Raw genomic sequence first — 25,928 nt, forward strand, 5'->3', positions numbered from 1 at the left:
GGCATCGGCCTTTTCATATTCTCCACACATGAAGGATCTCAAGTGCCAAGCAAGATGGCCACCGTGGAGTCACAGGGCAAGAGGCTCCAGGAAGCCATGTAAACATGGCTCAGCTCTTTCCCCACTTCAGAACTCTTTTTAGATGTCACTTCATGTCTTCCCCTTTACCATCCCATTCACCTGTTTTTTCTTCAAATCGCTATAGCAATCTTCTTCCTTTCTCTCTCCCTCCCTCAATCTCTTTCTTCCCTGTCTCGCCCCCCCCCCCCCCCTTTTCCTTCCTTTCTTTGTAGTACTGGGGATTGAACATGATGGTACCCTATCATTGAGCTACAAACATCCCCAGCCCTTTTAAAACTCTTTAGAGACAGGGTCTTGATAAGTTGCTGATGCTGACCTTGAATTGGTAATCCTTCTGCCTCAGCTTCCTGAGTAGCTGGAATTAGAGGCATCTGCTACTGTGCCCAGTGCAAATTTTTCTTTTTTTTAAAAAAATATATTTTTTAGTTGTAGTTGGACATGATACCTTTATTTTTGTTTATTTATTTATTTGGCATGGAACTCAGGGGCACTTGACCACTGAGCCACATCCCCTGCCCTATTTTGTATTTTATTTAGAGACAGGGTCTCACTGAGTTGCTTAGCTCCTTGCCTTTGCTGAGGCTGGCTTTGAATTTATGATCCTCCTGTCTCAGCCTCTGGGACCACTGGGATTACAGGCATGAACAACCGCACCAGGCTCATTTTATTTATTTTTATGTAGTGCTGAGGATTGAACCCAGTGCCTCACCCATGCTAGATCAGCACTCTACCTCTGAGTCACAACCCCAGCCCCAAATTTTTCTTTTCCCAAATATTATTTTTAAAATAATATCAAGGGCTGGGGCCGTAGCTCAGCAGCAGAGCGCTTGCCTAGCATGTGTAAGGCACTGGGTTTGATCCTCAGCACCACATAAAAATAGACAAATAAAATAAAGGCATTCTGTCCATCTACAGCTACAAAAATTTTAAAAAATAATAATATTAACATATAAAATATGAGGGCTGTGGTTGTAGCTCAGTGGTAGAGCACTTGCCTAACATTCATGAGGCACTGGGTTTGATTCTCAGTGCTGAATATATATGAATAAATAAAAAAATAAAGGTGCATCAACAACTAAAAATTTTTTTAAAAAATTATAAGATATAAAATAATATTCACAAAATATATAAAAATAATGATGCAGGTGAGCATCCTTATACTCGCTCCCCATCCCCTCATCTGAGTCTGAACTTCTCCCAATAGCATGTCTTTCCTTTTCCCAACTGGATAGAAAACCAGCATCCAAAGTTTCTGTTTATTACAGTAGGAGTGGTAGCTTAATGACAGAGAACTTGCACAGTAAGTGTAAGGCCCTGGGTTTAAACTCTAGTCTTGCAAACAAACACATAAAATTTCTGTTTATCATTTCTTTTTTCCTTAGAAAGGAAAAATACAAAAAAAAAAAAAAAAAGGGCTGAGGATGTGGCCATGTGTTATTTATATTTCTAAATACATATTGTGTTCTTTTGCATATTTTAAACTTTAAACAATTGGAACCATCCTCTATGCCCCCAGATTGAATTGTTATGTATAGCTGTCGTTCTTTCACTTCTCATTGCTTTAAATATTCTCCTAGATGCATACACACTTTTTTAAAAAAATTCTGTATATGAACAAAGTTTCTGCTATTGAGAACAATGTTGCTGAATTTATCACAAATACTTGTCAATTACAAAATAAAAAATGAAGTGGAAAAAGTGGACATCTTAACAAAGTGACCTCCCAAAGAAGAAGCTTTTATAAAAAAACAAAATTGCCTGTTTTCTTAATGAACTTTATTTCTTGTTACTTATTTATTTATTGGTACCAAGGATTGAACCCAGGGACACTTAACCACTAAACCACATCCACAGCCCTTTTTTGTATTTTATTTAGAGATAGGGTCTTGCCAAGTTGCTGAGGCTGGCTCTGAATTCACAGTCCTCTTGCCTCAGCCTCCCTAGCTGTTGGGATTACAGGTGTGTGCCACTGTGCCCAGGCAGACTCTTTCTTTAGAGCTGTTTTAGTTTCACAGTAAAACTGAGGAAAATGACAGAGATCTTATAGAACCCCTGTGTCCAGACAGGAACAATCAACCCCTCTATCAGTGATCAGAGTGGTGCATGTATTACAATTAATGTATCCTGTGTTGACACAGCATTAGCACCCAAAGTCTACAGTTTTACATTGTAACCCACTCTTGGTGTTGTATATTCTATGGGTTTTTACAAATATATGCCATGTGTGTACCAGTATAGTATCATACAGAATAGTTTCATTGCTCCCCAAATCTTCTGTGCTCTGCTTTTTCATCTCTTTCTTTATGTAGCCCCAGCAGCCACTGATCCTTTTACTATATTCCCAATTTTGCCTTTTCCAGAATGTCGTATATTGGATTCATACCACATGCAGCCTTTTTAGATTGGCTCCTTTCACTTAGCAATATGCATTCATTGCCATGTCTCTTCATGGCTCAATAGCTCATTTCCATTTTGCATTCTCACCAACAATGAATGAAGAGTACCTGTTGCTCTACATCCTGGTTAGCATTTGAAGCTGCCAGTGTGGTGGATTTAGGCCATTATAATAAATGTGTAGTGGTATCTCATGTCTGGTTTTGCCTGTATTCTTCAAAAAAATGCCTGTGGCATGACAAGAAAAGCTAAGGAACCAGCGTAGATTAGGGGATGTGAAACAGAGGTGACAATTAGATGACACCATGGTCCTGGACTGCATCTTGTCCAGGGGGAAAAGTGCTAGAAAAGGCATTATTGGGACAGTTGACAAAACTGGAATAGCAAATATAGATTAGATGTTGAGTTTTCTGATTTATCTTTCCAACTTTTTCCCCCCCAGTGCTGGGGATCAAACCCACAGCATTGTACAGGTTAGGTAGATGTTTCTCACTGAGCTAAACACCCAACTCCCAGATTGTGAATCTTAGTGAATGGTGTGTAAGAGTTTGTTTTTGTATTTTGTCGTTGTTCTATTCTTACTGTGAATTATTTCTAAACTAGTTTTATTATTATTATTATTTTGGGAACTGGGGCAACACTTGGGCACTTGTCTAGCATGCTCAAGGTCCTGGATTTGATCTGCACCAAAAAAAAAAAAAAAAATAGATTTTTTAAAAGTGCTGCTTTTAACATTCCTCTCATATCTTTCCATGCACTCGCAAAAGTTTCTCAAGATTATATTCTGAAAAGTGGAGTGGCAGTCATAAGGCGTGCACATCTTTAACTTGACTAGCTACACAGCTTACAAAGTGCTTTGTCATCCTTCCTAATTTTATATATGCATCCTCTCTAAAACTGAGGTCGATGACAGCACTCTTCAAAGTATAGTCCGCAAAACCTTAGCATCAGCCTCACCGGGATGCTCGTTAGAAATGCAAATCCTCAGCTCCCCCCTCCCCAGAATTGCTGAATCAAAATTCTGGGAGCGCGGCCCAAGAATCTGTGTTTTCACAAGTCTTTCAAGTGATTATACAAGTTTAAGTATCAGTCATCTATGATGCTGTAGGGCCGCATCTGGCTTGCCGACAGCAACCTCCAAAAAATGAACCGCAGAGCGCGGGAACCTACACTGGGAATGCGCCAGAACCAGGGAGCTGAGCACCTTCCCTAAAGCACCCTTTCCACGCGGTAGCTGTCGCCCGGATCCCCAGGAGAAGTGGGGAGTGGCGGCCGGACGGGGCGGGCCGGCGGCCTGGGTCCCCGCCTCCCAAGATTCGGCCTGCTGCGTCGCGCGGTCCTCCTCCTTCCTTTCCTTCTTTCTCCCTTCTTTCCTTCCTTCCTTCCTTCCGCCGGGTGCCATGGAGCCAGGGCGCCGGGCGGCCGCGGCGCTGCTGGCGCTTCTGTGCGCAGGCTGTGCGTGGCGCACCGGGCGCGCCCAATACGAACGCTACAGTTTCCGCAGCTTCCCGCGCGACGAGCTGATGCCACTCGAGTCTGCCTACCGGCACGCGCTGGACCAGTACAGCGGCGAGCACTGGGCTGAGAGCGTGGGCTACCTGGAGATCAGCCTGCGGCTACACCGCCTGCTGCGCGACAGCGAGGCCTTCTGCCACCGCAACTGCAGCTCGGTGCCCCAGCCGGAGCCCGCCGCCGGCCTCGCCCGCTACCCAGAGCTGCGCCTGTTCGGGGGCCTGCTGCGCCGCGCGCACTGCCTCAAGCGCTGCAAGCAAGGCCTGCCGGCCTTCCGCCAGTCGCAGCCCAGCCGCGAAGTACTGGCGGACTTCCAGCGCCGAGAACCCTACAAGTTTCTGCAGTTCGCCTACTTCAAGGCAAGTCCGCCCCGCCCCGAGGCTCGGCTCGGCCCCGCCCCACGGCTCGAGCCCCGCCCCCAGGCTAGGGCCCCGCCCCTCACCCTGGGCCACGTTCCACCGCGGGTTCCTGACCCCGCTCTCACCCACTCAGTGGTGCCACGGGTCGCCTCCAAATCCTGCCCTTCCTTCTTTGTAAGGAGATGAAAATACCTTTCCTGAAGCGTTTTTCTAAGGTAGAGGGTACCAAAGACGTAGAACAGTGTTTGGCACCCACAAAAATGCCTGATGAATGTTACCTATTATTTGAGGACAGACTTTTCAGTATATACCATTTAAGTGGACTTTTTAAAATGGAGTTAGAACTTGCTCTAGTAAAGCGGAAGGTGACCCGAGGAGCTAGCAAGTGTCTCTTAAATAGGAGGAATTGAGACCAGGGTGGGGCAACTACTCTGGGAGGACACATCTCTGCTTAGAGGTGTTTGCGTGGTGATTCATCAGGGCTGACCCCTGGGCTTGCTCTCTCATCTAAAATTTAACACAGCTCACTGCCTCCTTTTTATGGCTGCTTAAATTCGGTCTGTGATTGCTGGCTAAAAATAGCCACAAATTGCAATTCTCTGTCCTTTGAGTCCTTACTCTGGGGACCCACCAAGTTTTAAGAATGGACTGTATTTCAGGTTACTGGATAGTGCAACTTGGTAGGACCTCATAAGGTTTGGCCAAGAGGGCACCCCGTTTTTTTTTGTTGTTTTTTTTTTCTGCTTGAAAAAGATTTTTAGGGGGATATATCGCATTTATTCTAATGACTATAAAAACAGCTTCAGGGCATATCCCAGACACCAGAGGTATAGGTGTTTTTTGCTTTGTTTTTGAGTCTTTGGATTATAAATTCTGTTTTTTATATTTCCACTGAGACAGAGCCACATATATGTTGCATTCATATGTGCAGTAACATAATACTCCCCCCCCCCAAAAAAAAAGCTTAGTTGTAGTTTTACATAAAATATCAGTTTTGTGAATGTTTTCCTGAAAATAAAAAACAGTTTTAAAATAGAAGGGGAGGGCATGAATTTAATAAAATTCCATAGTGTTGAAAGTGACAGCTGGTTCACACTATTTTTTTGTTTTTTGGTACTAGGGATTGAACCCAGGGGCGCTTAACAACTGAGCTACATCCCCAGCCCTTTTTATTTTTTTATTTTGAGACAGGGCCTTCCTAATTTGTTGAGGCTGGCCCTGAACTTGAGATCCTCCTGCCTTAACCTCTCAAGTCTCTGGAATTATATATGTACTTCACCATGCCTGGCATCACATGACTTTTTTTAAGCTAAAAAAAGATTTTCTACTTATTTTTTGAATAGCTTTTTAGCAGATACAGTCTGAACCAAATTTAAATCACACAATCGATGTGAAAACATTTTTTTTTTTAACCTGGAGAATAGTAGAAACTATGACTTCTTTTTTTTTTTTAAATATTTATTCTTAAGCTTTAGGTGGACACAATATCTTTATTTTACATTTATGTGGTGCTGAGGACCGAACCCAGTGCCTCCAGCATGCTAGGTGAACACTCTACCATTGATCCACAACCCCAGCCCACTATGACTTCTTATACAGATGAACTTTTGGGGGGAGTTGTACTGGGGATTGAACCCAGGGACACTTAACCACTGAGCCACATCCCAGCCCTTTTCTGTATTTAATTTAGAGACAGGGTCACACTGAGTTGCTTAGGGGCCTCACTAAATTGCTGAAGCTGGCTTTGAACTTGTGACCCTCCTGCCTCAGCCTCCTGAGTTGCTGGGATTACAGGCCTGTGTCACCATACCCACTAATATACAGATAAACTTGAAGAAGTGATAGTGAGAAGCAGGAGAGAGCATTTAGTGTTACATGAATGTAAGGCATGGGTTTTCTCCATCATGGTAGCCTGCAGAGCTTAGGAGGTTTGTAACATCTCTTCAAAACCCCTTGAGATCCTCCTGCCTTAACCATCACTTAAAAGTTAGTTAAGTACTATGTGTCTTAGCACGGTAAGATTTCTTGTTGGTCAGAGAAAGTTAAGAATTTTATTAATAAACATGAATGTTTACTCCATTTGTTTCAACTGAAGATATAACTCAAAAAATCATTTTTTTGGTAGAGATGTTGATTATTTTTTTCCTTCAAAGATATTTACATTCTTGAACTTTTGATTTTTTATTTTTGTACCAGGGATTGAACCCAGGGTCACTTAACCACTGAGCCACATCCCCAGCCCTTTTTTATGTTTTATTTTAAGACAAGGTCTTACTGAGACTTTAGGGGCTCGATAAGTTGCTGAAGTTGGTCTCAAACTTGCAATCCTCCTGCCTCAGCCTCCCCAGCTGCTGGGATTAATAGGCACGTGCCACTGTAACCAGCATATTCTTGAACTCTTTATGGCTGGGGAAAAAAAAAAAGATTGGTGACAAGCACACACACTCCACCTGTCACCTGAAGGCTGGCAGTAGATGGTGCTGCCTGCTGGGGAAGACTTGGGTCAATGCGACTGTGCTGTTCTGATTCATAGGTCTGTTTTGGCAATTAAGGACAAATGCCCAAGTTGAACATGGAAGTGAGGCTAATGAATTCAGGCTGTTGGAATGAGGTGATGTGGCTTGGATGTGTGATTTTGTAGGAAAAAGGCCATGCTGTTTACCCTCAAACTACCATCGGTTTCATGTGACCAGTCTACTTTAGGTCCCTGTCACTATCTGGAAGTTCTCTCCATGGCTGCCAAGATGTGTCTTCATGTCCCAGCTGGCAGAGCCTGAGTCAATGTAAATAAAACTACCCTTTTCTCTTCGGGAGGAGATTCCATTTTGCAAAAGTCAGATCCTAGGTCAGGAACCTTAAAAAGCCCACTCCATGCCCTTTTCTGAGGGCTCTTTGGAGAATGAGACTCTAATTTCATTGGCAAATGCTTTTAAAAGGCTGCATTCAGCTCCCTTCCTTTCTTTCTGGCTGATGAACTAGGTTTTTTTCTGGCTGGGTATAGAGGGTAGAGAACTTTCTGTCTGTGACACTCTTTCACAAGCATTTCCATTTGCTACAGGCTGATATTCCCCAAATATCAGCATTGACATTTGGGAGCCTGTCATTGTCTCCAGCCACTGCTTCTCCAACGCAGCAACTGGCCTTATCTCAAAAATGACTTGGCTCTGGACTGGGGTTGTGGCTCAGCAGTAAGAGTGCTCACCTAGCAAGTGTGAGGCCCTGGGTTTGATCCTCAGCACCACATATTAATAAATAAAATAAAGGTATTGTGTCCACCTACAACTAAAAAAGAAAAAAAAACATTAAAAAAAAATGACTGGGCTCCAATTAGGGAGCAGTATGGTACAGATGTGTGCCACCCTATGATTCTCAGATATCCTTTATTTCCTTTCTCCAAATCTCACCCTCCAATTTCTGCTTCTGAGTGTCACTCTGGATTTGCTGAAAGAGACTCTACTTGCATGCATGGTGACAACCCTGACTCCTACCAGGTTGAGCCATGATTCCAACAATGTGGGGGCCCCCTCGTTGTTCATCATGCATCCCCACAGGGAGGTATCTGCCTCCCTGACTGCCTTCCTGCTTAAAATTCCTCCACAGCACACCTGTTCTTGTGTACCTTTCTGGGCACCACCGTTGACCAGGGTGCTAGCCCTGAATTTTCAGTGCCCTGGACCTTTCGGCTCCTAAACTTTTTTTCCCAGCTTGGGGATTTCCTTTCTTTCTTTTCTCCCTGTCAATCAAGCTTTTTTCTGAAGCTTCGTCCTCTATTTCCTCCTTTCTTCAAACCTGCTAGATTCTCTGAACCGCGCAAGTTGCTTGTCATATGGATTATTTCTGCCTTCTGACCAGACCCCTACTCTGTCCTGAGTCAGGGAAACTCAGAGCTAGCTGGTTGCTGCTTCATTTGTTTATTTTTTGCAATGCTGGGATTGAACCCAGGGCCTTACACATGCCAGGCAAGCACTCTTCCACTGAGCTATACCCGCTGGCCTCTGCTTCAAAGAGAAGAGAGCTGGGCAAAGTGGCACATCCTATAGACCCAGCAACTCGAGAGACCCAGGCAGGAGACTTGAGTTTGAGGCTAACCTCAGCAACTAGCGAGACTCTCAGCAACTTAGCAAGACTCTGTCTCAAAATTTAAAAATTTATAAAAGGGCTGGGGATGGAGTGCAAGGGTAAAGCACCCTTGGGTTCAATCCCCAGTGCCAAAAATAAATAAGTAAGTAAGTAAATAAATAAATAAAACTTTTAATAAATAAATAAAATAAAACAAGAGAGAGAGAATAAGGAACATATGAATTAATTTTATGAAAATGTCCTATAGCCATAATGTCATTATGTTCAAATCCTGGATACTTACTATGTCCTGCCTTGTCCCAGGAACTGTACCAGGGCCCAGGAATATAGACGTGAGTGGCACACAACTGTGTCCTCCAAGGATTGAAGGGGAGAGGGGAGATGGACGCATTAGCTGAGAATATGGGAAGGTGTGAAAAGTGGGAATAACACACGAGAGAGTCTCTTAATTGAGGTTGCTGGGAGAAAGGGAGAACTTATTCAGGTGTATTGTTTATAAAGGCAGGGATTGCTTATTGTTAAAGATCCACTTCCTAGAAAGGGTTCCTGCCTATAGGAGGGTCTCTACAGATTTTTCCCCAGTGATTGGATGAGTCATTGAGGAGGTATTTGGGATCACTTGAGAATAGAAGCAGAAGGTTCTGTGTGAAGTGGGGAAAAACATTAATATATTTTTCAAGGTTCCAGCGGAAAAGATGTGGTACAGACATACTGAGTAATTTGAAGGATGTTTACTACAGTGGTTACTTACAAAGGTGGGTGTGGCATGTGGGGAACCCACAAGGGACATTGTGTCCTCAGGTCTAGTACTAGTAGGGCATGCCCAAGCCTCAGTCAAAGGGGTAAGGGAGAGAGCAATTACCGGAACCTGAAAGGAGAGATTGTATGGAGAGGGCCATCTTGAGAGAATATGTAACCTTCAGTTAAGAGACATTGCAGCCCGAGCCTCCTGTTGGGCTCTTCATGGGTGAGCCTCTTTGGAAGTGAGAGGGCAAGGAAGGGAGTCTTGGAAAAGCCCACACAGGCCAGCCTCCAGGGACACAGACAGGGTGGAGATGGCCCAGCGCAGATGGGAAAGGCACTGTAAGGCCATCCAAATGGTGGGGACAAACACTTATCCAGATTGGCTGGATGAGATTCTGGGGGGCCCTGGAAGTCACTGAGCCCTTAGCTGGAGACACTGTTTAGTACCAAAGTCACTAAAGGACTGTTACTGAAAACAAGTTCCTATTTTACAAAACTCTCTGCTCGGCATGCATACATTCAGCAGCCTCATCTTTCTTCTTTGTACTTAGGCAAATAATCTCCCAAAGGCCATTGCAGCAGCTCACACCTTTCTCCTGAAGCATCCTGATGACGAAATGATGAAGAGAAACATGGCGTATTACAAGAGCCTGCCTGGTGCCGAAGACTACATCAAAGACTTGGAAACCAAGTCCTATGAGGTATATTCAGATTTTTGTAGCGGTTAGTGCAATGTGAATTGTTTAAGAAGTGTATCTCAGTAAACAGCTGTTGACATCCAAGCAATTTCTAGTGTTGTTTTTTTCCCCCCCTTTTTTTGGTACCAGGAATTGAACCCAGGGGTGCTTAACCACTAAGATACATCCCCAACCCTTTTTTATTTTTTATTTTGAGACAGGGTCTCACTTCATTGCTTAGGTCCTCACTAAGTTGCTGAGGCTGGCTTTGGATTTACCATCCTATACTTCACAGGGCTGGGGATATAGCTCAGTTGGCAGAGTGCTCATCTCTCATGCATAAGGCCCTGGGTTCAGTCCCCAACACTACACAGACACACACAAAAATCCTTCTGCTTCAGCCTCCAGAGCTGCTGGATTATAGGCATGTGCCACCATGCCTGGCTCTAGTGATTTTTCGGGTGACATTTGATGAACATTATGATAATAGAAATTTTGGCTTTCTAGCTGAAAATTGATCCATTTAAAATAAGTTTTTACTTTACTTGATTTTAAAGCTATCTTTCCTTTAAATTATTCATTTTTGAAATTTGATCATTTGATCATTCAGTTTTAAGATAGTAAAGACGTATTTTGGAAATCACCACCAAATGACCAGGAACAGCCAGAATAGAAACATACACCTCAAGAAGAGAGCTGCAGCCAGGTGTGGTGGTACATTTCTGTAATCCCAGCAGCTCTGGAGGCTGAGGCAGGAGGATCATGTGTTCAAAGCCAGCCTCAGCAATTTAGTGAGGCCCTAACCAACTCAGTGGGACCCTGTCTCTAAATAACATACAAAAAGGGCTGGGGATGGCTAAGTGCCCCTGAGTTCAAGCCCCAGTACCAAAAAAAAAAAAGAAAAGAAAAGAAAAATACACCTCACATTTTGATGAAACTAGGAGACATATTTTACACACACACACCATATGTATTAAGGTGAAAATTAAAGTAAAGAGGAGTTGACAAATGAGGGGATACTTAAATCTATGCATCTGCAAAAAGTTCTGATGATAATTAATCATAACAATAATAAGAATCTCTTTTGAGCACTAATTATGGCCAGGGACTGTCACTTAGGTATCATCAGCCAGAGCACCAGGGAAGGTTAGGACAAGGTTGAAAACAGGGATGTATTGAAAGGAGGAGCCGGCCACAGGTTTCCAGTAGTATGATTAGACTACAAGCTCACTTTTTACTGATGGGGGACCTTTTAGTTTTCCAGGGAAGACTTGGCCAGCTTTCTACAGGGCTGGTGGGGAGCCCACGCTTGTCTGCAGCCCCTGAGAGGCAGTCTGTGGATAGCAGCAGGGGTCTCCCAGCTGAGTCAGAAATTTTAGTCCCATGCATTCAGCTCAACCTCTGCTGTGCCTGGTCCCTGACTCTTCAGCCTTTCTGGGCAGAGTCTCTAGAATCAACTACTAGTCTGTAGTGAAGAGTGGCTTTGGGGGGAATGTGGTCCTGGGAGGGAACTAGGCTCCAGCAGTCTGCACAGGCTTTCAGTTCTGCTTGCAGTTCTGTGTCTTCCCTGCCTTTCCTGGTTTCTGGTGCCTGCAAATGCCAACAGGGTAAGTAGCTCACTTCCCCCCCAGACCCTCCCCTATGATCATTTGCCTTTCTTCTTTCCAAAAGTTGTTGAAACCTCTTGTCTGCTGCTTGCCCCTTTCCTATTCTTCCTTAAGAAGGCCATGTGCCTTCATGCATTCCTCGTTGTTGTGTTCACTGGATTTGGGGTGCAGAGCTGAGCTCACCATGGAAGAGTGCTTACCTGGAAGTCCGCTGGTTCTTTTGGTCCCTGGTTGGAGCCCTGCTGGCTGTGGCTGGGCTGCCTCCTGCATGCTCAGGATCTTCCTGACTACTGGCTTTCCTTCTTGCTGCTGCTGCTGCCACGCTGCTTCTGGAAAGCTACTGCCTGGAGTTGCTGCTCATTTACCCAGTCTTCAGAAGGCTCCTGTTCTCTGTTCTCAGGCAGTTCTCTGCTTGTCTCATTTCCAGGGAATTCTGCCTGCCTAGCGGGCTCCAGGAGATCCATCCTTTCTGCTTGAGGCCTGAAGGTTGGGGAAAAGTGCAGGTCAAAAGTGGCTTTCATAGGTCCCCATCCAGGAGCTGCTGAAAATAAAGTCCACGTGGAGCATCCCAGGCTTGCTGCAAGGCCTGTCTTGGCTTCTCCAAGTCAGCAGGCTTTCATTTCTATCCAGGATCTCTACTTATTTCTTGGAGACCAAGCTGCTTTCTCAGTCCTAATTATTTATTTATTTATTTTTATTTGGTCCAATCATCAATCAGCAGAAAGTCAGTCAAGTCTCCACTCTCAGGCACCTGGTTATCTTCCCAATAGCTGGTGCTGATGCACACTGCTCCTGCCTTCTTTATTGTTGGAGGAACAGGGTATCAGGCACCTGCTCTCAAACTTGTATTTTCTCCTTTCAGTTTCTCAACTCAGCTTAATTGAGGTTTCATTTATTTACAATATATTTACTAATTCAATGAGTTTTGAATTACAATTCAATGAGTATATAATTCGATGAGTTTTGACAAATATATGCAGTCTTATAACTACCACTGTGATCATAATGTGGAATATTGCCATCACCCTAACAAGCTCCCTGCTGTTTCTCAGGAGTCAGGACTTTGCCCCAGCCCCAGACTCCTGGCAACTGCAGATCTGATTTGTCACTTTTCCCCTTGTTTTTTTTTTTTGTACAGGGAATTGAACCCAGGGGCACTTAACCTCTGAGACACATAACCACCCCTTTTTTAAAATTTTATTTAGAGACAGGTGTCACTGAGTTGCTTAGAGCCTCACTAAGTTGCTGAGGCTAGCTTCGAACTTGTGATCCTCCTGCCTCAGCCTCCTGAGCTGCTGGGGATTGCAGGCATTCACTACCTTACCCTTTGATTTGAATTTGATTTTATTATCAAACACCTGTTTCTTTTTGAATTAAACTGTATGAGAAGTGTACCTATAACGAACAGTGTAGGGAAATCTAGATATAAAGCAAGTCACCGATTGGTTTATGAATCCAATCTTTGTTAAGGATGGGGTGGCTTCTTTAGGACCAATGAGAGCAGAGCTTGGTGATGGTCACCATTCTTTTGGAGGGGTCATGCCTCTCTCCCTTCCTGCCTGGGAGCAAACTTCATGGCTTCTCTTGCTTTTCAGAGTCTGTTCATCCGAGCTGTGCGGGCCTACAATGGTGAGAACTGGAGGACGTCCATCACAGACATGGAGCTGGCCCTTCCTGATTTCTTCAAAGCTTTTTATGAATGCCTCGCAGCCTGCGAGGGCTCCCGGGAGATCAAGGACTTCAAAGATTTCTACCTTTCCATAGCAGGTTGGTGGTGGGTTGCATCCTGGTGTTAACTGGGACCATCCCCCTTGTGGATCTGTCTTCTCAGATGTCTACCCTCTGTCCACATGCCTTCTGAGTGTCTTGAGCTGCCTTTGAGGAACTTTTGAGCTTAAATATTAATGAGTATATGGGGGAAGTTAACAGTTACCTAGATAAGCCTTCAACTTGGTAAAAGAGCTGATAGACTGCTGTATCAGCCCTGCTTGATTACAGATTCCCCAAGGCTTTTGGAAAGATAAAAATAGGTCCTAGGGCAACTCAGTAACAACTTCCATTACTAAGATAACTTGGATGATGGCCATCTTCCAACTGTTACAGAGGTAGCGTGAAGAGTATAATAAACATGACTAAGAACATTTTGAAAATTTCTGACTATAAAACAAGCTATGCTTCTTCTTCTTTTTTTTTTTTAAGATTTTTTTTAATATGGACACAATATCTTTATTTATTTTATTTATTTTTATGTGGTGCTGAGGATTGAACCCAGCGCCTCACATGTGTGAGGCAAGCACTCTATCACTGAGCCATAACCCCAGCCTCCCAAGCTATGCTTCTTATAGGATGTTCAGAAAACATAAGAAAGAAGAATGAAGAAGGAGGGCTGGGGTTGTGGTTCAGCAGTAGAGCTCTCGCCTAGCACGTGTGAGGCCCTGGGTTCCAGCCTCAGCACCACATATAATAAATAAAATAAAGGTATTATGCTCATCTACAACTAAAAAAAATTTTTTTTAAATATTTTTAAAAAATGAAGAAGGAAAGAAAACCTAAAACACCACCCCATAGATAGCTCAGATTTCTCTGGAGGGCCCAGACATTTGCTCTTCACCTTCATTGGGCAGTGTCACTCCAGTACATGAGAGGAATGGCCAAGAGAGGAGTTCCCAAAATGGACTGAGGACCCTGAACCTAGAACTGTTCCTTACAAAAAGGGTAAAGAAGTCTGGACCATACCATAGATAAAAAAGAGTATTGTATCTCTGTACAGTGCTCCTTAAATAAGTCTCGGAGTGGGCTGAGTGCTGTGTCTCCCTCTGCAGAGTCACTGAGCATGTTAATGGTTAACGGCTCTTCAGAGATCCTGCAGAATGGAAGCTCTTTCAAAGAGAGGTTTGTTTTCTTGAAGTCATGTTTTGTTCATAAATCTCTTTTTTCTATAAAATACTCCCCCCCTTAAGTAACCCCTTTTATTATAGAAAAATTGAAAAAAAAAATTTTTGATACCTGTAAAAAAATAGAAGAGTACAATGAATCCCTGGTAACCACGATCCAGCTTCATAGCTATCAACTCATGGCCATTTGGAGTTTATCTACTTCTCTTCTCTCAGGCTATTTAGTTATTTGTTTTAATATTTATTTTTTAGTTGCAGTAGGGCACAATACCTTTATGGTTTACTTTTATGTGGTGCTGAGGATCAAACCCAGGGCCTTGCATGTGCTAGGCAAGTGCTCTACCCCTGAGCCACAACCCCAGCCCTCTCTCAGGTTATTTTGAAGCAAATTCCAGATGCTGTGTCACTTCATATGTAATATTTCAGTATATACCTCTAAAACATAAGGACTCTTTTTTTTTTAACATAGCCACTACACTGTTACACCTAAAAGAATTTTAACAATAGTTACTTAATCTCACCATCAACTATTCAGTGTCCACATCACCAAAAAACATCATCAATAATTTACTATTCATTTGTTTGAATCAGGATCCAAATAAGGTCCACATGTTGTGATAGATTCTAGTTTTAAAATCTTGATTATGGTAAAATATATATAATATGAAATTTACCATTCTAGCCACCTTTAAATAAACAGTCCAGTGACCTAAAGTATGTTCACATCATTGTGCAACTGTTACTGTCATTTGTATCTAGAACTTCCTCATCCTTCCAAACAGAAACTCTGTCCCTGTTAATAAATACCTCCCTCCTTCCTTCTCCCCACCCATCCCCTGGCAGCCACCTTCTTTCTTTCTTTATGCATTTGCTTTATGCATTTGATTACTCTGGCTATCTCATGTAAGTGGAATCATGCTGTATCTGCACTTTTGTGATTGACTTATTTTACTGAGTATAATGTCTTTAAGGTTCATCTGTACTATAGCAAATTCATTCTGTTTTTTTTTTTTTGTGTGTGTGTGTGTGTGTGTGTGTGTATGTGTGTGTGTGGTACTGAGTTTGAGCCACCATGCCTGGCTACTTTGTTATCTTTTAAGTCTTTCTTAATCTATAGTTTCTTCTCTATCTTTTTTTCCGCCTTGCTGTTGAAACAACTGAATTATTTCTCCTATAGAGATTCTTACTGTGTAGAGTGTATTGATTGTATCTCCATGATCCACTATGCTCTATATTTCTTATTTTTTTTTAATATTTATTTTTTAGGTGTAATTGGACACAATGCCTTTATTTATTTATTTATTTATTTTTATGTGGTGCTAAGGATCAAACCCAGGGCTTCACACATGCCAGACGAGCACTCTACCACTGAGCCACAATCCCAGCCCTCTATATTTCTTATAAATTGGTACTTGCATGTAGACACTTGGTCAGGTCCAATTTTAATCTTCTTTTTCTTTCTTTCTTTTTCTTTTTTTAAATGGGAGTTGGGGAAATAAGACTCTTTTACAACAGTACATAGTGTCTGCTGTGTCTCTCTTACCTATATTTGATACACAGCAGTCCCCTTTATTCGTGGTTTCTATGGTTTTAGTTACCTGCTGTCAACCATAGTAAAAAAAAAAAAAATACACACTCACACATATATTTTGGTACCAGGGATTGAACCCAGGGGTGCTTAACCATTGAGCTGTATCTCCAGCCCTTTTTTATATTTTATTTATAGATAAGGTCTTGCTGAGTTGCTTAGGACCCTGCTAAGTTGCTGACACTGATCTTGAACTCACGATTCTTTTGTCTCAGCCTCCCAAGCCTCTGGGATTACAAGCATGACCCACTGTGCCCGACACAGTCTGAAAATATTAAGTGGAAAATTCCAGAAATAAATAGTGAATAAGTTTTGAGTAGTGTCATAAAATCTATCACCATCCAGCTCCATTACTCCTGGGACATGAATCATTCGTTTTCTTTTCTTTTTAAACTTTTTTTTTTTTTTTTTTAAGAGAGAGAGAGAGAGAGAATTTTAATATTTATTTTTTAGTTTTCGGTGGACACAACATCTTTGTTTGTATGTGGTGCTGAGGATCGAACCTGGGCCGCACGCATGCCGGGCAAGCATGCTACCACTTGAGCCACATCCCCAGCCCTAATCATTCCTTTTCTAGCATATCCACACTGTATATCCTACCTGCCAGCAGTCACTTAGAAGCTGTCCTGCTTAGCAGATGTATGCCACCTTAGTACAGTGCTTGTGCTCACATGGCTTTCGTGTGGTGTCACATCACAAAACCTCTGTCATCTGCCTCACTTCTCATCACATCAGCATGGTACCACCTCACATCAGCACAAGGATGAGTTCAGTTCAGGAAGCTATTTTGAGTGTGAGAGACCACATTATCATTACTTCTATTACAGTATATTGTTATAATTCTTCTATTTTATGTTTCATTATGGTTAATGTTACTGTGCCTAATTTATAAATTAAACTTTATTATATGCATGTATACCAGAAAACAGTTTTTTTTTTTTTATGGTTTGGTATTAAAACATAATATATATAGGGTTTAGCAGTTTCAGACATGCATGGGAAAGGGGTCCCAGAATGTGGCCCCCCAAGAATAAGGGGAAACAGCTAAGCCTAGATTATACTTGTAAGCAATTTAAAACCTGTAAAGAAGTTGCAAAAGTAGTACTAGATACTTTTATGTTCTCACCCAGATTTACCAATTTTTAAAATTGATTATGTCCTGCTAACTTTATCACTCTGTCCAGCTGCATTGTGTGTGTAATTATTTTTCCTTCAGAACCATTTAAAGTAGATTGGAGATATCTTGACTTTTTACCCATAATGCTTCATTATATTTCCTAAGGACAAAAATTTAATGTGTATATTCACAGTAATTAAATTCAGGAACTTTAATTTAGGTACCTTTGTTCAATCTACCATCCATATTCTAATTTTGACAGTTGTCCCAATCTTGTCCTTTCTGTCACATTTTCTTCCTTGGTATGGGACTCAGTCCAGAATTATATTTCCTATTTAAATTTTTTTTTGTAGTTGTAGATGGATACAATAACTTAATTTTATTTATTTATTTTTATGTGGTGCTGAGGATCGAACCCTGGGCTCACACGTGCTAGGCAAGCACTCTACCACTGAGCTACAACCCCAGCCTTATATTTCCTATTTAGTTGTGCTGTTTCTTTAGTGTTCTTTAATCTGTAACAGGTCCTTACCCTTCCTTTGTCTTTGTATGCCAGTGAAATTTTAAGGTATTTAGACCAGTTACTTTATAAATATTCCTCAATTTGGGTTTCTGTCCTGTAATTCACAATTTTCTCCAGGATGTGCTTTTTTGATTGGGTCACTGTAGAAGTAACCTTCCTAGGATATCACATTCAGACATGTATGCTGTCTGCTTACTCTTTTATTGGTGATATCTGTTTGGTTAAGGTGTTTTCTAGTCTCTCTACAATTTAGTTAGTATTTTCTTTTTTGAAGTTATTTATTAACAACAAGACTGTAATAGCTTGCTATTCATCAACTTTTGGGTTGTCCAATCATTTGCTATTACATATTACATTGAAATGGATAACTGAAGTTTTTTTTTTTTCTTTTTTGCTAAGTACAGAGATATGTTTTCAAAGTCTATAGAACTGGGTTAATAGTTCAAAGAATTAATGTTTCTGTAAACTATTTAGTATTTTAAGGTATCATTTTGCATTCCTACCAGTGATATATGAGAGGCTTTTTCTCTACAGTCTTGCCAATAAAAATATATGCAAACATCCTGAGGTCTTTTCCTTCTTGTTGTGTAAAAGGGATAAAAGGGGGGATGCAGGATCACCTGGGAGTTACTAGGGACCAGGCCTGAAGAAATATTTAGTAGTTGTTGCTATCCACATTTCATTGGCTACAACTAGTCATATGGTCCCATTCTAACTGCAAGGGAGGCTGGGAAATGTAGTCTTTGACATCTTTCTATGTTGTTGTATGTTTTATATATATGTTATATGTGTTGTTTGCCTTATTCTCTTGAAGGTTATATAGATTCTGTGGTTTAGATGTACTGGAACTTATCGACTGGCATTTAGGTTGCTTCTAAGTTTGCTGTTATTATTTCAGGGAAGTAGAGTGCCAAGTTAGAAGGATATGTATATTTTAACATTTGGTTAACTTTGCAAAATTTGTCTTCCAAAACAAATTTCTGTTTGTTCCAGTTTTGCTTCCACCAATAGAATATAAGTGTAAGTTTTACCATTCTTTCCCTAACATTGGTGCTAATAAATTTTTAAAATTTTGCCTATTATTATTATTATTATTATTTTGCCTTGCTGGAGATCAAACCCAGGACCTTGTTTTTATTTATTTATTTATTTGTTTGTTTGTTTTATGTGGTGCCAGAGATTGAACTCAGTACCTCATGCATGGTAGGCAAGTGCTTTACCACTGAGCCACAACCCAGGCCCTCCAAACCCAGGGTCTTATGTTAGGCAAGTGTTTTATCAGTAAGCCACATCCCTAGCCCCCAGTTTAAATCATTTTTTTTCTTCTTCTCCTTGTACTGGTGATTGAACCCAGGGTCTTGTGCATGCCGGGCAAGTGCTCTACCACAGAGCTACATTCCTATCCCTTTTTATTTTTTATTTTGAGACAGGGTCTCACTAAGTTGCCCACTCTGGCCTCAATCTCATGATCCTCCTGCCTCAACCTCTCCAGTAGCTAGGATTACAGGAGTGTGCCACCTCTCTGAGCTAGATTGTATTTTTTTTCTTTCTTTCTTTTTTTTTTTTTTTGTGGCACTGAGGATTGAACCCAGACCCTTGTGCATGTGAGGCAAGCACTTTACCAAGTAAACTGTTTCCCTAGTCCCAGGTTATATTTCTTAATTACAAAAGAGGTATAGCAACTCTTCACAATGTTTATTCACTATTTTTCGAATTTCTTTTCTGTTAACATACTTTGGCCATTTTTATAGAGGGTGTTTGTCATTTTTTAATAGTTATTTTTTAGTTGTTGTTGGACACAATACCTTTATTTTATTTATTTACTTTATGTGGTGCTGAGGATCGAACCCAGGGCCTTGCACATGCTAGGCAAACATTCTACCGCGAAGCCATAACTCCAGCCCCTCATTTTTTTAAAATTGATCTTAAGGAGTTTTGTATATTAAATATTTTAGCTTCTTATTGTAAATGTTACAAATATTTTTTTTTTTTATATTTTTCTCATTTTCATGGAAGGCAGAAGTAGTGTATTAAGAAAATAATGGGGCTGGGGACACAGCTCAGTGGTAGAGCACTTACCTAGCATATGTAAAGCCCTGGGTTTGATCCCCAGCACTGAAGGGAAGAAAGGAAGGATGGTAAGGAGAAAGGAAGAAGGAAGAAGAGAAGTGAGCAATGCATGTGCTGCTCTGAAAATTTGTGGATTTTTTTTTTCTTTTTCAGATCATTACATAGAAGTTCTGGAATGCAAAATACAGTGTGAAGAGAGCCTCACCCCAGTTATAGGAGGCTATCCGGTGGAGAAATTTGTTGCAACCATGTATCATTATTTGCAGTTTGCTTATTATAAGTGTAAGTAACTTTCTATGGGATCTTGGGCAAGGTATTTAATCCTCAAAGACTCAGTTTCCTCAGTTTAATCCTCCTAAGACTCAGCTTCCCTGTCAGCAGAATAGAGGTGACAGCCTTTACCTGTGGTTGCTGAGAGTTCATCAGCCACCTTGACAGCCTTGGTGACGTGCTGTGTAGGAAGAGGTAGCATGGCTTCATGTTTTAGGCACAGACCCTGAGACCACACTGCCTGGGTTTGAACTTCAACTTTTTAATTTACTGACTTCTCTATGCTTCCATTTCTTCATCAGTAAAGCAGCAGTAATAGTACTCACCTCTCAGGATCATCTTGAGGATCAAGTGAGCTAATGGATGCTAAATGCGGAGGGTGATCAGTCACACACTGGCACTCAGCCAACTCTACCCTGCAAGGGTTCATTTTTCATTTTCTCTATTGTCATTTCCCTTTCTCCCCAAAATCAGCTCTACTTTTCACACTGTGAGAGCCTCATTCCACCCGGTCTTCCCTGGACCTGAAATTGGAGTGTGTCAATGAGAACATTCCAAGTGGACAAAGGGAAGAAAAGGTCACTCAGAGTGAGACTCAGAGCCTGTCCTTTGAGCCTTAGCCTCTGCTCCCCACTACTGTGCCGAGTGCCACTTGTTTGAGCAGGGTGCACCTTGGCAATTTGGTTACAAGTACTGGAGGATTGTCATGGACAGATGCAGCAGGAACAGTTCTGTTCTAGTGGGGAAGTAGCAGGGTCCAGAGGTGGCAGGATTCTGGCTGGAATAGATGCCTCCCGTCTCGCTGTTCTCAATCAGGATTGGCAGGTCTTAGGGATGCCCCAGGGAAGAGTGAGAGAGGACCTTAGCTTCTGTGGCTTTCCTTTCCTGGTGGGGCTATTGTGTTCTTTGTTGTATCCTTCTTACTGCATTCCTACATTCCTTAGGACACATTGAAATCTTTGCCTGTTGAAGATTAAAGATTTGCACAGTTCCAAGGTCTGTGCCTAAAGCATGAAGCCATGCTACCTCTTCCTGTATATATGTATGTATGTATATATATATACCTGTATGTTACATAACAGTCCATTAGGTTTCCATGGCCTTTTTTGAGTGCACAAAGCTAGAGTCTTAGGCGTTTAGAGTATTGTAGATGTATCCTGGCTCTGGCAGCTCAAAATCTCCCTGCATGTCAAAAACTGTGGCAAACACTTGTAAACACTGGTAGACCAAAACCTCCAGCTTTGCATGTTACTCCCCCAAAGTATTTGTTTTCTGGAGTTATAAAGAGTATACATAAAACTCACTGCCTTGAAGAGGCCTGCTGAGATTGGCCTCAAACTTGCAATCCTTCTGCTTCAGCCTCCCCAATCTCTGGGATTATAGGTACCAACCCGACCTCACTAAGTTTTTTAAGGGCAAGTGTTGTTCCTTACGATTGAACCCTTTAGTGGCCCTGATGGCCTTGTGAATAGTAAGTGCCCCTAAGCTTGGGTTTGAAGTTGTCATTACAAGAAATAACCTCTGGGTGGCACAATTTATTCATATCCAAGCTCAGGTCACACCTACCAACCAAAGCATTGGCAGAAATGTTCTTCCTCAGTTTTAAATTGGAGTGGAACGTGACAGAATGAATACCCTGGGTCTTCTGTATCATTATATCTTCCCGTTTGCCCCACTCCCAAGGTAAATTCTAACCCTTCAGATCCTTTGTTGAAAGTGTTGAAAGCTAAATACAGAAGCAGAGGTGGGAACCCCAGTCCTACGAGGCAGCAGGACCCAATGACTTTAAATTTCTTCCATCTCTGAGGATCCACCGTCGTTCATCTTCCAAATCTGGTTTAGTTGTAGGGGCCCACCTGTATCTGGAGATTATAGACCCAGGAACTGGATCTTCTTGCTGAGCCACTTATCTGCTTTGAGCCCAGGACAGTCCAGGGTGTGGGACCCCGCCTTCTTTGGCTGGTGCCAGGGGCCTGAGACCAGCCCATGTCCCCAGAGCCTGAAGTGTTGGGCAGGACTGCCATGGCATCTGCCTACCAAGGAATCTGGCCTCCAGGCTGCATGGAGTCCTTACCTGTGACCTTCCACCTTGATTGCAGTCAGTCACAGGCTTTCCAGAGCAGGAGCTGCAAAGAAGGGGCTCATTCATGACCCTAGGAAGGAGAGCTAGAGCTGGGGATAACTGGGGGGAGGTTGCAGGACAAGGCTTGCTGATTTGCTCATCGTCTTCTTTCCCGGATCCAGTGAGTGACCTGAAGAATGCAGCCCCCTGTGCGGTCAGCTATCTTCTCTTTGACCAGAATGACAAGGTCATGCAGCAGAACCTGGTGTACTACCAGTTCCACAGGGACAAGTGGGGCCTCTCGGACGAGCATTTCCAGCCCAGACCAGTGAGTGCCCTGCAGCCAGGCCCTGACTTTTCCTTTCCTTCTCTTCAGCCTGACTTTCAGAAGACTTAAGAGAAAGAGTTCTTTCAGGAACAAACTGGTTTCTGTTGTGTTTTGGTCTTAACATTTTATTGCTTTATTCTGGTTTCTGAATCTGTAAACATGACATATGTCAAATGTTAACAGAAATATTTTACTTAGAAAGTGAGATTCTCTCAAAATCTCACACCTTCACTTTATCCCGAACTTTATAATAAGGCTACACATTTACACGTATATACAGCCTGTATTTTTTTAAAAAAATAGGATCCTGCTTCACACACTGTTTTGCATGAAGACTTTTCTAGGCCATACCCACAGATTCACTTTACTAATATTTTTCAATAGCACCAGGGTAGGCTCTCTTGTGAACAGACTATCATTTAATTTCCTTAATGGACAAACTCAAAGTTTTGCATGTTTTGTTAAGGACTCCATTAATTATGTGTGATTTTCGAGAGATCTTTTCTGGTTTATCTTTGGGATGAAGACCATTGGGATTTTTATATGCTGTCCTGGGTTGTCATAAATACATCTTCCTTCACATCTCATTCTCCCACTACTACACACATGCTCACAAACTCCTCTCCTTTACCCAAGGTGGCTATTTAAAAAAAAAAAAAAATTGAAATGTATTTCATATACTATAGACTTCACCTTTTTCAAGTGTATAATTCAGTGGCTGTTGCTGTACTCACAGAGTTCTCCAAACATTGCCACTCTGTCCTTTTAAACATTCTCGTCCCCCCAGAAAGAAATCCCATACCCGTTGCCTCCTCCTCCTCCCATTTCTGACATGGAAAGGTGGGTCCTATAAGCTGTTCTCTGTTTGTCTGAACAGGAAGCAGTTCAGTTCTTTAATGTGACTACCCTCCAGAAAGAGCTGTATGACTTTGCTAAGGAAAATATAATGGATGATGATGAGGTAAGTTTTCATGCTTAGCACACGTCTGGCTGAGAGAAAATATTACTCACGCCTTTGCTAAAGTCACTGCAAGGCTGGGGCGTCCCTGAAATAAGGAACAGAAGGGGACCTTGAGAAAGACAGTTGCTGTGAGTGTTTTAATGAAAGGCAGAACGCTGGCATGGAGGAGCCCGGCTTTCTAGGAAACCCAGGCTGCAGTGCCACGTTTCCCGAAGGTGCCATGTATGGAGTGACGCTCCAGGAATCTGCAGCAGTCACCCAGCCAGCCATCATCTTTTAACTTTATAAAGACACAGTGAATTTTCAATGGCTCAGCACTCTGAAAATACTTCAACTCCCCTTTCCAATTTTTCTATCAGAGTGTTATCTTTTTTTTTTTTTTTGGTAAATGATGTCCTTGCTGTAAGCATTTTAAGTTTGATTAAGTCTTAAGTCTCTTAGCCAACTCCTTTTTTGACTAGTCTAAACTGGTTGTGGACTAGCCATTTAGTGGAGGGGCAGTGAAGCCACAGAAAAGCCATCGTTAGGAGTATTATTTAGAGAGATGGGTTTGGAACAAATTGAAAACTGCTTTCTAGAAAAGCTGAGGACCTACCATGTTGGAGCTGGAAGAACCCTAAGACCCTGTTCTGGTCTGACCCTTCACATTATAGGTGAGGAGTCTGGGAGACCAAAAGTTCTGTGACCTGTGAGGCTAGACCCAGAGGCCCAGCCTCCAGGATGCTCTCTCACCTAAAACTTTCCTGGTTTTAGGTGAAACACCTCCGAACAAGACATCATCAGGGAATCTTCTGTGCTCAGATTTGTGTAGGACAGATCCATCACTAGCATGAAGGAACTGAGCCTCAATTCTTTTCTTATGAAGCAGAAGTAATAATATCCCCCTCCCAGGGTTGTAAGTGGAAGCACTTTGTAAACCAGGATGTGATGTGAGGGTCTAAGTCTTGGGTTGGGTTGAAGCAGAGACTGAGGGGTCACAGGAATACTTTGGGGCCAGTCTCCAAAGGCAGTTATGCTGGCCAGATACCAACAATGTTGGCTACTGTGGTTTGGGAGATGTGGTCTGGTGGTTGAGGCAGAAAGAGACAGATGAAAGGGAGGGAAGCCCAGAGGACTTTACAGAGGGTGGCTGAACTGTCCACTTCACGGAGGCTGGCTGTGGGGTGGGAAAGAGAGTGCTTGGCATGGAGTTCACATGGAATGGGAGCTGAGATACCTTCCGCAGGGTCCGTCCTCTGGACCCCAGGCCAGTGGAGAAGACCTGCTTTGGCCCAAGCAGCCAGCCAGCAGTGGCTTCTTGCAAACAGTTCTGCCCACCAGCGCTTTTATGTTCAGGTAAATCACACAGGTGTCCTTTTGTCTCTTACAGGGAGAGGTTGTGGAATATGTGGATGACCTCTTGGACCTGGAGGAGACTGACTAGTCCCGGGCAACCAAAGAGACTTCCTTACGAAGTTCAGGAAACAGATTCTTTGTCCTCCTTTTCCCAAAAGCCCAGATTTTTGATACCTCAAAGCCTTCCCTTTACAAAGTAAAAGGGAAGCCCCCATCTCTTTCACTACATCTAACCAGGGTGAGCCTGTCTTCTGTATTCACACCTGTCTTCCTTATGTTCACACCTCTCTTTCCATATTCCTACCTGCCTTCCCTGCATTCACACCTGTTTTCCTCATGTTCACACCTGTCCTTCTTCACACCTGTCTTCCCCATGTTCACATGTCTTCCCTTCTTCACACCTGTCTTTTCCTCTTCACACCTGTCTTACCCATGTTCACACCTGTCTCCCCTGAATTTGCATCTGTTTTCTCTGTGTTCATACATGCCTTTCTTACTTTTGGCTGGAAGGGCAGTTTTCCATGGTTTGTCCCCCCCACCCCCCAAAAAATCAGTATTATTTTTTAAATAAGAAAAACACTCTTAAAAGATGATAATTGTGTAAATTCCTTTTGGTCCCTTTGCTCTTCCAGATTTTAATCTCTTCTCCTACCCAGGAAAAAAATGGAAGTAGGCAAAGGCTAAATTTCTCCAAACCTCCTGATGGTCTTTATTTGATCTAACCTGTACCACTTCTTGCACCTATTGAAAAACAAGTTGGGTGAATATGCAGAATACAGAAATATGGGTTTTCCCCAACACTTTTCAATCTCCAAAAATCTTATAAGGATCAGCCAACCTCTTTTGAGAACAATTCTCAGTCTTAAAGTCTTAGCGTCATAAGTCTTAAGAGTTGCAAATGGAAGAAAGCCAGAGGGAATCTAGTTTCATTCATTCTTTCAACGAATATTTGTTGAATATCTGCTGTTGCCAGGCATTGACCTGGGTACCAGTGATACTGCAAAGAATAACAGGAAAAAAAAAATCCTGGTCTCACAGAGCCTACATTCTATAGGACAAGGAAGGCAACCAGCCAACAGGAAGAAATATACACATGGTATCAGACAGTGATGATTGCTATGGGAAAAAAATAAAGCAAGGAAGAGGGTAAGGAGTCCTAGAGATGAGGCTGCAGTGTGCTCTGGGCGGCTCATCTAGGAGGTGACAATAGAACAGAGGCCTTAGGGCAGCAGGTCTCAGGGCAGAGAAGGGACAGCATGTGCAGTGCCTGGAAGTGGGAACGTGCTTGGTGTGACCAGGGAACCACAGGAGGCCAAGCAGAGGAGC

At 42.5% G+C, this 25,928-nt stretch overlaps 1 protein-coding gene across 1 annotated transcript; it reads left to right on the top strand.

The window, feature by feature from the left end:
* Positions 1-3,790: 3,790 nt before the first annotated feature.
* Positions 3,791-25,198, top strand: Crtap (cartilage associated protein). Its single transcript, XM_027932455.3, has 7 exons — positions 3,791-4,346; positions 9,722-9,871; positions 13,050-13,221; positions 19,800-19,928; positions 22,161-22,306; positions 23,184-23,267; positions 24,637-25,198. Exons 1-7 carry the CDS (start codon positions 3,876-3,878, stop codon positions 24,688-24,690), a joined length of 1,206 nt encoding a protein of 401 aa, XP_027788256.3. The 5' UTR covers positions 3,791-3,875; the 3' UTR covers positions 24,691-25,198.
* The last annotated feature ends 730 nt before the right edge of the window (positions 25,199-25,928 follow it).

This window comes from Marmota flaviventris, chromosome 1 (genome assembly GCF_047511675.1).
Source record: "Marmota flaviventris isolate mMarFla1 chromosome 1, mMarFla1.hap1, whole genome shotgun sequence".
NCBI classification, from domain to species: domain Eukaryota; kingdom Metazoa; phylum Chordata; class Mammalia; order Rodentia; family Sciuridae; genus Marmota; species Marmota flaviventris.